General features: G+C 34.8%; 1 protein-coding gene across 1 annotated transcript in view; it reads left to right on the top strand.

The window, feature by feature from the left end:
- The window catches only part of AGL (amylo-alpha-1,6-glucosidase and 4-alpha-glucanotransferase), a gene marked incomplete at its 5' end in the record, with an annotated part of 37,189 nt that overhangs the window by 8,006 nt on the left and 15,191 nt on the right, over positions 1 to 13,992 (top strand). Inside the window, 17 exons of the mRNA XM_082002932.1 lie at positions 1,303 to 1,484; positions 1,721 to 1,832; positions 2,140 to 2,260; positions 2,441 to 2,543; positions 2,634 to 2,731; positions 3,343 to 3,482; positions 5,910 to 6,097; positions 7,656 to 7,779; positions 8,353 to 8,516; positions 9,064 to 9,165; positions 9,399 to 9,551; positions 9,632 to 9,782; positions 10,930 to 11,054; positions 11,165 to 11,277; positions 11,403 to 11,537; positions 12,055 to 12,185; positions 12,777 to 12,913. Coding sequence (XP_081859058.1) covers positions 1,303 to 1,484; positions 1,721 to 1,832; positions 2,140 to 2,260; positions 2,441 to 2,543; positions 2,634 to 2,731; positions 3,343 to 3,482; positions 5,910 to 6,097; positions 7,656 to 7,779; positions 8,353 to 8,516; positions 9,064 to 9,165; positions 9,399 to 9,551; positions 9,632 to 9,782; positions 10,930 to 11,054; positions 11,165 to 11,277; positions 11,403 to 11,537; positions 12,055 to 12,185; positions 12,777 to 12,913 — 2,279 coding nt within the window. The remainder of the gene's footprint in view (positions 1 to 1,302; positions 1,485 to 1,720; positions 1,833 to 2,139; positions 2,261 to 2,440; positions 2,544 to 2,633; positions 2,732 to 3,342; positions 3,483 to 5,909; positions 6,098 to 7,655; positions 7,780 to 8,352; positions 8,517 to 9,063; positions 9,166 to 9,398; positions 9,552 to 9,631; positions 9,783 to 10,929; positions 11,055 to 11,164; positions 11,278 to 11,402; positions 11,538 to 12,054; positions 12,186 to 12,776; positions 12,914 to 13,992) is intronic.

Below are 13,992 nucleotides of genomic sequence, written 5' to 3'. Positions count from 1 at the left end.
CTCTTTTGTTTCCATTTGAAGTTTTTGTTCAAACTTCTTTGAACTAAGCAAACCTGGGTTTTAGGTGTTAGTTGTTCTGTTATAATTTTGGAAACGTTGACGGCTCTTTCTTCATTTTTCCAATATAATGTTATATATTTTCCCTCATGTGAAGTAGTACTACTATTTTTCTCTGCTTTTCTAAAACAATGGATTAATAACACATGATCTATGAAAAATGATTTTTTAAAAAAACTTGTAAAACCTGAGTAGAATTTTTTTGTTTGTTCTTATGCATTCCATGCTTTTTTTTTCCCCCCACTTTTAGTTTTTCAATTGCAGACATTCATTCAAAAGAATATATATGAAAATTATTTTCAGTTAAACAGTGTTTAGGACAGTTCCAAAAATGGAAAGAAATGAACTCTTCAGGATTTTTTTCTTCATTGTCATACTTCCAAAATCAAAATTTTCACTGCTGTATATGTATTTACTCATACTGCTGAATGCACACTACTGTCTATAGTAGAATGTTACAGCCATTTTCTAGTGAAGGCTCCTTACCTTCTCTGAGTTAATTCTTAATGTTCAGCATATCTTCTCGTGCTTGTTGATGCTATGGGGCAAGTTTAGAAAACAGCCACGGTAGAGTGTAGTGTTTGAGCTGAACTGGTGTTCCATTTGCATGCACCAGACAGTGCACTCATCTTCCTGTGTAAGACTCAGTGGCATTGCTTCCCACCGCTCTGCTTCTTATTATGCACACAACAGTGTCACCGCTAATCCTTTCTTACAAGTCCATTTAACTACATTTTTCATTAATTATTTCTTGGGTGGTATGTGTGCACTCTTGCTCACAGGCTATGTGCGTGTAGCATCTGACAGGGTTAAGAATATTAAGAAATAAACAAGTGAGGCCTTCTTAAATCTTGGTTTGGGATGTATGTTTGGCTTTCAACACGCAAAGAGCATTTCATGTCCCTTATTTGATGTATTTCCTGCAACAAAAATGTGGGGTTTTTTTCAAATTTTTTTTAGTGTTTCAGAATTGGTGGTACTATTGTACATGTTTATGTAGCTAACAGTTCCTCTGCAGTCTCTGCAACTGTATTTGTTGCAAAACAAATGGCTATCAGTAATGCACACCTCTGCATAAGACACAATTTTCTATTGGCATGGAAAACTGTAGTTGAAATGTGAGCTAACTATACATGCCATAGTACCTTAACTTCTTGATGTTAAGACGTTTGCACCAAACAACTAAGTGTTCAGCTTGTGTACTTACTTCTTCTTCTTTTTTCCCCCCTCCCTTTCTGGAATAAGCTACAAACAGTGAATGGCTCAGGATGCATCCAGAATGTGGCTATAACCTTGTAAATTCTCCTCACCTGAAGCCAGCTTGGGTCTTGGATAGAGCTCTGTGGCACTTGACCTGTATGGTAGCTGATGGAAAGTGTACTGCTAAAGGGGTCCCTCCCGTGATTGAAAATGATAATCAGCTGAATGTAAGTGAATGAGAACTAAGTTTTAGCTAATGAGCACTATAAATGGCTGAATAAATCTTTAATATTTCTAAGGTTGTGGAAATGCACAAAAAATGGTGTATAGTCAGCAGATATATTTAATGAAATAACCCTTTACTCCCCAGTATTTTTTTCTGAACAATTCATACAAGGACTTAGCTTTTCTTAATTATATTAATCATCAATGTTATTAACTAGCATAATTTTTATTCTTACAGTGTATCCGTAAAATAATTTGTGAAGATATATATCCAAAAATTAAACTATGGGAATTTTTCCAAGTGGATGTTAACAAAGCTGTGCAGCAATTTAAAACCCTTCTAACTCAAGGTAAAGGAAGAGTATGTTGCTGAAGCATGTGGATTATATATATATAGTTCAAGAAACTGATAGGTAAACTTAACAGTAAGCTGGAAAACAAAATAATCCTTTTTTTTGCTATGTGAGAAATACACTGCACTAATTTAAGCATACAAGAATACTTTCAGGGCTAGGAAAGCCTTTGAAGACTTTTCACCCCTTCAAAGCCTTTACCTACCCATATCTGGCTTATACTAGAGTTATAAAAGTTGTATGTCTCTTAAATGTAGTTCCTATTTTTACTTCATGAATACTCTTTCCTATCTTTTTGTCTTAGGCAAAATGAGCACTAAATCTGATCCAAATGAACATCTTCAAATCGTTCAGGACCCTGAATATAGACGATTTGGCTGTACTGTAGATATGAATATAGCATTGGCAACATTCATACCACACAGGTATTGTATTATTGATTACCAGTTAAAATCACACGTGAAGTTAAATTTGCAAAACTGAATAAACGAAATTCTTTTCAGAGATGGGAAAAATATAATCTTTCATTCCTTTTAGTTATGTATACTGCATGTTTTAAAAATAAATTATTCTAATCGTTCTCTGCTTTTAACATCCCTGATAAGCAATGGACCAGCTGCAATAGAAGAATGTTGTAACTGGTTTCGCAAGAGGATTGAGGAACTGAATGCTGAACAATACAGACAAACTAATCACCATCAAGAGCAGGTCTTAAAATTACTGTGTTTTAATGCTGATTTGTTTTAAATTGCAAATAAATGCAGGTGTTTCAATAATGCTTAATTTAATTACTTCTAGGCTGTCAATTGTCTTGTGGGGACTGTGGTTTATGAACGACTTGCTTGTGATGGTCCTAAGCTGGGTCCTATCAGTAGAAAATATCCTTTAGTTACCAGGTATATTTTGTTTGTTTCGGGGGAGCAGGAGGTGGGGTGTGTTTGTTTGGAAACTATTAGAATCTATCCAGGAAAAGTGAGTTCAAAGTTCGTTAAAAGTATACATTTATATGTACAAAGATTTAATTTTTTTTCTTTCCCATGGACCAATGCCACTTAATGAATTGGCTGTCTTTTTTTTAAGCAACAGTGATAACTTTAATAAACAAATGTGACCAGAGATCATGAAACAATACTCAGAGCACATTGAAGCCTTACATAGTGCAAATTGCTCTTGTAGGTGGAAGAGGGGCGGAAATAGGAAGGCGTACACCTTTAAAGTCTGATGTACTTGATGCCACTCGTATCTGAAGAGCTAGGGCTTTAATCTTACCTTACCAGCTGACACCAAGATAGTGGCAACACCTGTCCTTTCTCCTTCAAGACATGCTACAAAATAGAAAACTACTCATCATTTATAGTCTAGCAGCTGCTTTTTTGTTATCTGTTTTAACTACAAGCCAGTTCATAGCAGATATTTTAATTTCAAATATAGCAAATTTCATCTTGGGTTACCTTATGTGTTTTTTTGTTTCGTTTGGGTTTTTTTTAATTGCCTGTCTATTCCATAGATACTTTACTTACCCATTCAAAGAGCTGACTGTGGAGGAAGAAGAAACTATGATACATCAGCCAGATAAAGCTTGTTATTTCATGGCCCATAATGGTTGGGTTATGGGAGATGATCCTCTTAGAAACTTTGCAGAACCAGGTTTGTAAAAGAACTTTGAGTTATCTTGTAAACCTTTTGATATTCTAGCCAAAGCAAAAAGGATTTTATTTAATCTATCTTTTTTCCAGATGTATATTCCTATGAAACTGCAGAATAGCAGATACTCAGTTTATAGCACTTTTATTTCCCATTCAGCATGCAGATCAACTGTAAGAACTGGGATTTAAAGTACAGTTTTGCAAAATTTCAGAGGGAAATTACCAGCTTTCTGTCACCGAAATGGGGACATCCTGTCTGCCCATTTTTGTCATTGTCTTTGTTGCTTACTTTGTTCCAATACCGCTGCTCATTGGCTTTTCCATGAGACAATGACAGTGTGGCAGAAAACTATTGCAATAAAAAGGTGGATAGTATTTTACTGCAATTAGTAAGCAAAAGCTGAATCCTTGAAAGGTCCAGTGAGTGGCAGTTAGGCAGTCAAGATATGACCTTGTTAATTTGGATTAAGTTTGCAGAAGGTAAAATAGGGTATGAAATCACCATGCCCTAAAATATTGTATTCTAACTCCTTTGGGGACAGTATTGATATCCAATAAAAGCAAGGTTGATGACTCGTGTTTTCAGAGTAGTCATTCACTTTGTAAACTGAATCAAAGGGCAGTTTAATTCTAATTAAAAACATCTGTCAAAGCATTTGTTGAGTCTGCTTTAGAAGCTAATCTGATTGCTACTCGAGAGTGATGCGGTGTTAACAAACACCTAATTTCTGCAAAATAATCTACAGCCCTTTCACTGCTTTTTATTTACTTTTTTTTTCTCCTTCGCAAGGATGAAGATAAGTGTTTCAAGGCTGGTTTTGTTCAGTTGCCTTGCAGATAATTGCCTGTTCTGGGCAGACTGTTGTATTTTATTCTTCAGTCACTGGCTTTAGTTAGCATACCTAATTTCCATTACTGAGCTTTCTCTTTTAGTTTGTCTACAGCTTTTTGAGCCCTTTATACTTGTGTTATACCTTTGTTTTATGCCACACATTATTTCAACAGAGAATACAGTGTGAAAAGATGATACATAAGGGCACAAATATAGGAACTGCAAAACAAATGCAGCCAGTTCTGTAAATGGCTCTTAAAAAACCCCATGGTGTACATCCAAAGCAAGCAATTTTTTCTGTCCATGTAGCTATGTTCTTAGTGAAGATAAAAGGTAGGCTGTACTTAAGTGAATGTTTTCTGGAGACAGTGGTGACTTACAATCCCTATTTTTCACTTACTAGCTCCATGCTCTTGTGCATCTTTCATAGTGTAGGCTAAATCACTTAGGTGTCCATAATGTGAACCTTAGAAAAGTAGTCTGGCTGAAAAATAATCTCGTTAAGGCAGGATTGCTTTTCAGCTGAACAAGTTTCCTGATCTAATTCAAGGTTCAGCCACTAAAGTATCTGTGGTGATGTGTCAATATAGCTGGTCTAGGAGTAGCAGAAAGCAGTGGAGTAGCTATGTTTTGCCCAGCCTGAGTGGTGCTGACCCTGTTCATGCTTTGATCATGTTTAGATAAGATGAATATAAACAGACCTTCAGAAGACTGATGGCTCAAAGATAATTGTATTTCTCTGGTGTGGGTCTTGATTACTTACAATTACATCGCTGTGCCTGCATATTACATATTACAAATAGTGTGGGTTTTTTGATGGCTTGGTTGGTTTGTTTTTTAAATGATATTACTGCCATTGTCAAATACATGATTTATATAGGACAGAAATAACTTTTTTTAGATATGACTGATTATTTAAGTCTTTGTCACAGTTAAATCTGTCAGTATATTCTGTGCAGTAAGTATATTACATGTGAACTCAGATTTAAAGATTTATTTTTTTTTATCGATTGCATCAAAAAAGATGGCAAAAAATAGTATATGAAACTAGACTAGATGGAGGATAAATATTTTCATACACAGAAAAATTATTTAGGGACTTTGTCCATTTAGGTGACCTACCTGTTTAAGTACTCTGGAAATTTGCCTTACATCATCACAGTCTGCTGTTAACAGAAGATAAAATTTTCAATTGTGGCTGTGGCAGTTTGTTTATTGTAACACAGTGAGGTGCTTTTTTGAATTGGGCCAGTATAACAACCGAACTACTGATTTTGTTCATTTTTTTGCTGCTTTTTCCTTTTTTCCTCAAGTACAGTTTTTATATTACTTTGAAGAATTAAAAAGAATTTGATTTCAATCTGAAGAATTATTTCAGTATCGCTGAGGAAGTTAAATATTCCCTTGGAGTGGTCTGAAATTATACAACAGTGTAGGGTATATAAATTTTGAGTTGATACGGTTATTAGAATTTTTATTCTTCATCACAGTGTTCTCCTACTGTTCATCAGTAGATAATGAAATACCACATTTTCATTTTGGTGCATACTCGATACTATATCTATACACACCATAGTGAATTTATTTCCTTTACAGGTTCAAATGTTTATTTGAGAAGAGAGCTTATTTGTTGGGGAGACAGCGTGAAACTGCGTTATGGTAATAAACCTGAAGACTGCCCATACCTCTGGGCACATATGAAAAAATACACTGAAATCACTGCCAAATATTTCCATGGTGTTCGTCTTGACAACTGTCACTCAACACCTATTCATGTAGCTGAGGTACGCAAAATTAAGCGTGTTTATTATAAAGCAGCTTCCCTCTGTGAAATAAGTCCTGCACTGTTGCTACAAAATCTGCAGGATCTACATGTTAGAGTTCAGGTGTGAGTGAATCTTCCTCATAGCATAAGCAAGGTTTCTTGACTGGTAATGTTTAGATATGGTTTCAGCTACTTTAAACAGTGAGTATAGTGGTGTAGCTATTGTGTCTTTTAATTCTCTACTTCAGCTGAAATATTGTGGATGTGGATGGACCCGGCAAACTTTTCCCTCACATAGCTATGGACTGTCAGTGTCCCAAATGCCCATTTTAGCTAGGATCATTCCCAAGATTTGGTTGAAAGTCTTAATGTTTCTTTGCCATACATCTATTTTGCTGTTGCTGAATTAAACAGGAAGTGGTTGGCTTCCCAGAATTTTAAAGTTGGTAGAAAAACACCTGCAAAAAGTTTAGTCTGGTAGGCTTATTGCCAAGATTAGTGCTTATTGTTTACCATGGAGCTGACTACATTCAAAAATTGTACTTATCTAGTAAATTAGGTTTAAATAGATCCAGGTAGTGCAGCTTGTTAGTGCTTAGTCTTAGCTTGGTTACAGAGCTTACTTAAATCTGTGAAGAGGTCTCTAAAACAAGTTGATTTTCCCACACAAAACTTTTAAGTGTCTCTTAAATGCAGCCATTTCAAAACTTACGCATTCTTTCATTTATTGTTACTGGTTTTGGTTTGGTAACTTTGAAGGCTTAAACTGAAATTTTCCTTAGAATTTTTTTTTTTTTTTTTACTTTAACTGGTATCTCTTTTATCCAACCTTTGTTTTTGCATTTTGAGTTAAGAGTTTGTTTAAAAATAAAGTTGTAATTAGCTTAAAGTCTTCAGAGAATTTCCTAAATTATTCAGTCCATAAATAATCTCTGTAAAATACAAACATAGTTTTATGAATCTTACCTGTTATTAGTATTTTTAATGAACTGCATATGTAAATGACTCGTTTATGTTTGGTTAACATTTATGTTAATGTTTGCATATACATAGCTGACAATGGATGTCTTGCATTAAAAATGTATTATGATCTATAGGAGATGCTAGCAACAGCCAGATCAGTCAGACCTAATCTTTATGTGATAGCTGAACTCTTCACGGGCAGTGAGTACATTGACAATGTTTTTGTCAACCGCCTGGGAATTACCAGCCTGATTAGAGGTACAATAAGCAGTTGAAAATTATGTAGGATTGTTGTGTATGGTTTGGAGTTTTTAATGTGAAACTAACATTGGTATGCTTTTTTTTCTTACATATTCATGTTTTTTGCTTATGCAATTACCTTTTCTTCATGTACTATTTAACTTCTCCTGTGTTGTATGCTAATTCTTGATTTTGCTTATGTTTGTGTGTCCTTGTCTGTGTAAAAACTTCTTTTGTTCCTTGATTTTGGCTTTCTATTTGTCTTTGCTGCATGGCGTTTTTCCATTGTCCAATCCCTGCCTAGCTTTGAAACTTGTCCTTTTTTGTATCTACCTTTCCCCTTTTCGTGGCTTTTTTGGCTGTGCTTTTTGCAGTACATGCTGGACACAGCTAGAAAATTGCGAGCCGATTTGTATGTAGTGGCTGAACTGTTCACAGGAAATGAGGAGCTGGACAATATCTTTGTGAATAGGCTGGGCATTACCTCCTTAATAAGAGGTAGGCTTGCTATGTGTGTGGTCTCTTTCCAACAAGAGATTATAGATGACATGCTTTTTCCAAGGAAAAGGTTTCTTCTGGATTATGCACTTTTAATTTCATACTCCATGTAATCAGTAGTATAGTTTTTGTATTGTGACTTTTTTGATACTCAGCAAAAAATACAGTACTACTTGTAAAATATGAGAAGACATCCTGCATTAGTTTACAGGAGGTTAAATATTTCACTCTTACTCTAGTGAGAGAAAAGGAAGTTGTAGCACAGTTCTGCTATGCAAGTGCTGCATCATGTCTGATTTTTGCTGCATGAGTTTCTTAAAGCCTATGAGAAACCGTTTCAGATCTCTGCTTTTTTCTCCCTTTTTTCCCTTAGCTTTCTCTACCTTAATATATTACAGTAAATGGAATACTCCAAGGCCCACATTGGAGAATATAGTTATACGTGATTATTTTTTTTTTAAATGATTGAACACACCAAAATAACAACTGTAAAATGCTGAATTAACATCTTTGTGCCTGCTGTACTTTATGGTAGTTATTCTTATGCAAACACTTACCTATTTTGTTCTGTAGAGGCAATGACTGCTTATAATAGCCATGAAGAAGGAAGGTTAGTTTATCGTTTTGGAGGTGAACCTGTAGGCTCTTTTGTTCAGCCACGTTTGAGGCCTTTGATGCCAGCTATTGCTCATGCACTGTTTATGGATATTACACATGATAATGAATGTCCAATTCAGGTGAGCAACTGAAAAAAACCCACAAAGTTTACATTTAATGTTTTCTGAATTGATCGTTCTGAACCATGGGAGAACTTGGTGTAATCTGGATGTTTTTCCTGAGTGATGTTTAGGAAAAACATGTTTCAGATCTTCAAGTCTTCATGCAGAGAATAAAATTTTGTAGAAACTCCCTCTGATGCTCAAGACACTGTATTTCAAGGGAAAAAGTATATGAAGCTACTTAATAAGCTGTTTAGATTCTTTCATTCCACCTACTCTAAGTGGTTCTGTCTCTGCTTGTTAACCTGTTCTCTGAAGCTCCTGTTTTACAGAAGAGAATGAGAGAGTGTGGTGGGAATTTGAGTTCTTCTTTCTGAGGGTTTTCCTTAAGTTTTGGTGTATTTGTAGTAATTTTTTTTCAATAATTCCATTGTGATTGAGAAAATGATGATCATGTGGTTAGCAACTCCTCTGTTAAACTGAGTATATCTTCTGTATGCTGAACTGGGAGAGATGAATTATGTCTTTGCTTCACTATTTATTACCTATTTATTTTTTAACATAGCACCGATCTGCATATGATGCTCTTCCTAGTGCAATGATTGTTTCCATGGCATGCTGTGCTACAGGAAGCACCAAAGGCTATGATGAACTAGTACCACACCAGGTATGTGTCTACAGTTTAACTCCTAAGTTACTTTTAAAAATGTAAACTTTATTCTTGTCCTAGGACATATATTTTCATGGTTTTTTATTTGAAATTCCTATCTGTCATTACTTTGCATTGTCCGACGTCATGTGAAATTTGAATTAATTAGACAGTTGAGACCTCCAGCTGTTGTGGTGGGTTTTTTCCCCCCAGAGTGGTTGACATTTGCTTAAATCTTAATTTCTTTACAGATCTCTGTAGTATCTGAAGAGAGGTTTTATGCAAAATGGAATCCAGCAGCGCACCTGTCTGCTGGTGAAGTAAATTTCCAAACAGGAATCCTAGCAGGAAGGCTGGCCATAAACAGGCTGCATCAGGAGCTGGGGGCTAAAGGCTTTAATCAGGCAAGAATTGAGGGTAACACTGCAATTTCTCCATATTTGTGTTCTAACTGAGCACAGTTGCAATGGTATGTCTTTTCTAGGTGTATGTAGATCAAGTTGATGAAGATATAGTGGCAGTGACAAGACACTGCCCTAACACCCACCAGTCTGTTGTGGCTGTAAGTCGAACTGCCTTCAGGGATCCTAAAACTTCCTTCTACAGTAAAGAAGTACCTGAAATGTGTATCCCAGGTAATCAGATTTATTTTCAAGAGCTGGCAGATGTACAAAAAAATCAGGTTATTCTAATTCCATAGTTTTTAGCTTCAAACACATGAAATCAATATGAGAATTTTCAGGATATAACACTCCTTGTATATGTACTAACATGCATGCACCAGAAGTGGTTAAAGAAACAGTAACGAACTGACCTTGCTTAGGGTTTTCAAAGGCATTCATATTGAGTATACTTCCTGCTCTAAGGTCCCTGTGAGGGTGTGGTTTTGTTTACTGTTTTGTCTGTGAACTGGTAAGAAATAGTTAACACCAAGATGGTTAATTGTACAGAGTTGGGGGAATAACTATTAAGTGTTATACTGGGGGGAAAAGGCTAAAATATCATCGTATTTGTCCATGTCATTACTATTCAGCTTTCTTATATATGACTTTTTGTAGTTTTAAAATAAATTTTAATAGGAAACAGCTTGGTACTGCATAGGTTAACATAAAGATAATATGTAGGTAAAAGATACATAATATTAATGAAATATGCAAAGTATTTACTATACTTAGTAGTAGCAAAGTATAACAACTTCTACACATTACCTGGACATATTTCTGAAGAGAAGCTTTCCAAACTGTTTTTTTAAGTAAACTCAGTTCTTTGAGTGCATGTGTGCCTGTTTTAAGTCAGTCACATTGCTTGTAAACATCTTAACATGTACCTTACTTTGTAGATTACTGAAAGGATAGAGAAAATTAGAGTATTTGAATATTAATAATAAGCTGTTACACTTTGAAGATAAACCAATGTAGCTGCAGTTTGGAAACCAATCTAATACTGTATCCTAAAAGATAATAAGGAAACAAACAAAGCTGGTAATCGGTAAAAGACAGGTTGTAATTCACTAGTAGTTGACTGATTTTATGGTCAATTTATTATAAAGTAACAAAATTGTAGTTTTAAATACAATACAGTGAATGTGCAATGAATGGTTATAGGGTATTTAAAACACTTCCCCATCTGTTTTGTCATGTTTGGTTGTTCTTTAGCTGTACAACGGAGGCTTGGATTTTGACTGTTTAGGTTTATAGTTTAATGTTTTGCTTCATGTTTTCAAAAGAATCACTTTTTATTTGAAGTACCTTAACAACTACAACATGATTTAACTTTTCTTAGGAAAAATAGAAGAAGTAGTACTTGAGGCTAGGACTATTGAGAGAAATGCTAGTCCTTACAAAAAAGATGAACACTTTATAAATGGATTGCCTAATTTCACAATGGAACTCAGAGAGCATATCCAGGTAATTAGCCTCCTTCACTTGTGTTCTGATATAATATTTTGTAATTTGTGATATTTTATATTAGAAAAAAAACATTGAATTTCAGTTGCAAATGTGTTTTCTTTTCTAAGATTAAAGACAGTAAAATTATAAAGCAAGCTGGAACTGCCATAAAAGGGCCAAATGAATTTGTTCAAGAAATAGAATTTGAGAAATTAACACCAGGAAGTGTCATAGTATTCAGGTACGTTATTATAATTGCCAAATGACTGTGTCAGTTAAAACAGAATCATAGGATTCTTTGTTTGAGAGTTGAGAATAGTTATTTTAAGTGCTACATTTCTATAAGTTATGCATTCGTATTTACAGAGTTAGTCTTGACCCAAAGGCACAAGAGGCTGTTGGTGTACTCCGCAACCACTTGATCCAATTCAGCCCTCATTTTAAATCTGGAAGTCTTCCTGATGATCATTCAGCACCTATATTAAAAACATTATTTTCTTCGTGAGTATTCTTTAAGTTTCTGAAGTAGAACTGAGAGCACTACAGTAGGAGCGAAGAACAGTCTGTAAACTTAAAGTGAGGATTTTTTTGCTTGTTACTGTGGATGGATTTAGATCATCAGAGTGCAATAAAAACTCTGAGATATTCTTTTTATATGTATAATACTAAGAAGGGTTAATACTTAAAAACTTCCCATGCTCTTTTGTTCAAATTCTGTGTAATTGCTGCTTAAAGTAGACTTACTAACATGAAGTGCTTGTCAGTGTTGGGGTGTCATTGTTTGGTGTCTGTACTTAACACTGTGTTTCTAAATAAATACCAAAACATCTGAGCAGAACATCTCGGAACATCTGAAAAATCAGGCTCTTAATTTCCAAGATTAAGTGGTGAGAGTGTTATATACATTTGATTACTTTAATGTAAATCTGAAATTGATTTGTTTGTGAAATCTGTTCTCTATTTCCCTACTAATGTTGCTTTTGGATTTGGAATTTTTTTTCCTCCACTGCTTTTTCAGTATTGCATCAAAACTAACTTTGGCTGACCTAAATCAAGTACTGTATAGGTGTGAGGCAGAAGAACAAGAAGATGGCGGAGGTTGTTATAATATACCAAACTGGTCACCACTGAAGTATGCAGGCCTCCAAGGTAGTAGTTTCAGCATTCTTTTTTCTGTCAAGAAAAAAAGTGAAATAGAGCTGCTCGATCTAGATCATACCTTAATGCTGTTTTATGGCTAGTGCCATTGGATAAAAAACAGTAAGTTTTTTTCTGCTTGACCATGCTACTAATCAGGGCTGTACCCAGGAAATCACATAATAAAACAAAAACCCTCTCATGATGCCCTGGGCTACAAAATTAAGTTTCAGTATGTGTTTTAACAGGAATGCCCCTGCTTTTAAAATACAGAAATAATAAAAGAAAATACATATATCTCCAATGAAAAGTCACATTAATTAAGCCCAAGGCATTACTAGATTACTGAGGTGTGTCGATCATTTATCAAATGTATCAATTGTATCATGCTAGTTATTCCACAATGATTTTCATAACTGTCTAGGGTGTACGCTGAGGAAACTACAATTAAGTTGTATCCTAACTCGTTTTGTAGATCAAGAGAAGTAATACAGTTAAATCCAGTTAAAACATCTGTTGCTGTGTACCTTTTCCTCCTGAATTGTAATTGCTGCTTGTGATAATGGTGTGTCTTTTAATACAGAGTTGTGTTTCTATCTGCAGGGTTAATGTCAGTGTTGGCAGACATTAGACCAAAGAATGATTTGGGTCATCCATTTTGTGATAATTTAAGATCTGGAGACTGGATGATTGATTATGTCAGTAATCGTCTGATTTCACGTGCAGGAGCCTGTGCAGAAGTGAGTAAAAATACTTATTTGGTGACTTTGGGGTTTTAAATTACTAGTTTGTTTCCTTTTCATTTACTGGCATATTTTTAAATCAGTCTGTCTATAACATATTTCTTGTCTAGGCAATTTCTTCTACGAGATCAAACCATCAATATGTTTTTCTTCCCTTTCCTCAACCCTATTGAAGAATAGACTGCAAATGGGAAGTGAAAAATATGTAGGGCATGGAGGGGTTGTTAGCTCTTACATAAAGGCCTGCAGGGTTCCTTCCCTGTTTATTACTTTTCCTCCATTTTTTTTAAGTAAACTTTTAAGATTCTAAAAAGAGAGCCTAAGTACTACTATGGCATACATGATTATGATACAGTTATAGTAAGATTGCACAGTCAAGCACTGAGAAGATAGGAATTACTGAAATTCATATTATATGTATAGCTGCATTACAATACAGTCCTTTTCTTTGTCATATTTTATTTTCCTGTACAGCAATTGCTTTATTTATTTGACAAGATGAAGACCTGATTTGGGTAACTTACACCATGACTATAATAATAAAGGCTTTAGCATTTTTGTTTCATTTTGTTCTTGAGGTCAAATTTAGAAGAGAAGAGTATAAAACAGAATTCTGTATAAAGAACAGGTAAGCAGAAGAATGGATAAAGCAGTCTAATGTTGTACTGAAGCGAATGCTGAATCTGACCTCAGAGATAGAGCTTTTCTAAAAAGGGAGATAGTCTGATACTCACCAGATTTACTGCTCTTCAAAGACCATTGCTTATTTTTTTCTGTATATTTTTTTGAGTTCTTAATTCATAGTGTCGCATTCTGTTTTGCAGAAAATGTAAAGTACTTATAGCTATACTGAAGTCACATGAAAATAAACTTTACCATACTTTTACATAACTTTCTCTTCATAATTTTCAGGTGAAAAATATAGTATCATCATATAATCTATTGACGCATACTTTCTTCATCTGAACAGTCTTCATCTGCAAGGTTTAAATCTTTAGTGTCTTTCTAGTAGGTTGTCATTATGTTCTTTAACAGTACTAGAAGGAAAGAAGAGAAATACTTCCCCTTTGTCAAAC

Source organism: Phaethon aethereus (assembly GCF_964289735.1).
Source record: "Phaethon aethereus genome assembly, chromosome: 8".
Taxonomy (NCBI): domain Eukaryota; kingdom Metazoa; phylum Chordata; class Aves; order Phaethontiformes; family Phaethontidae; genus Phaethon; species Phaethon aethereus.
Note: the sequence above shows the minus strand (reverse complement) of the source record. Positions and strands in the feature narration are given on the sequence as shown.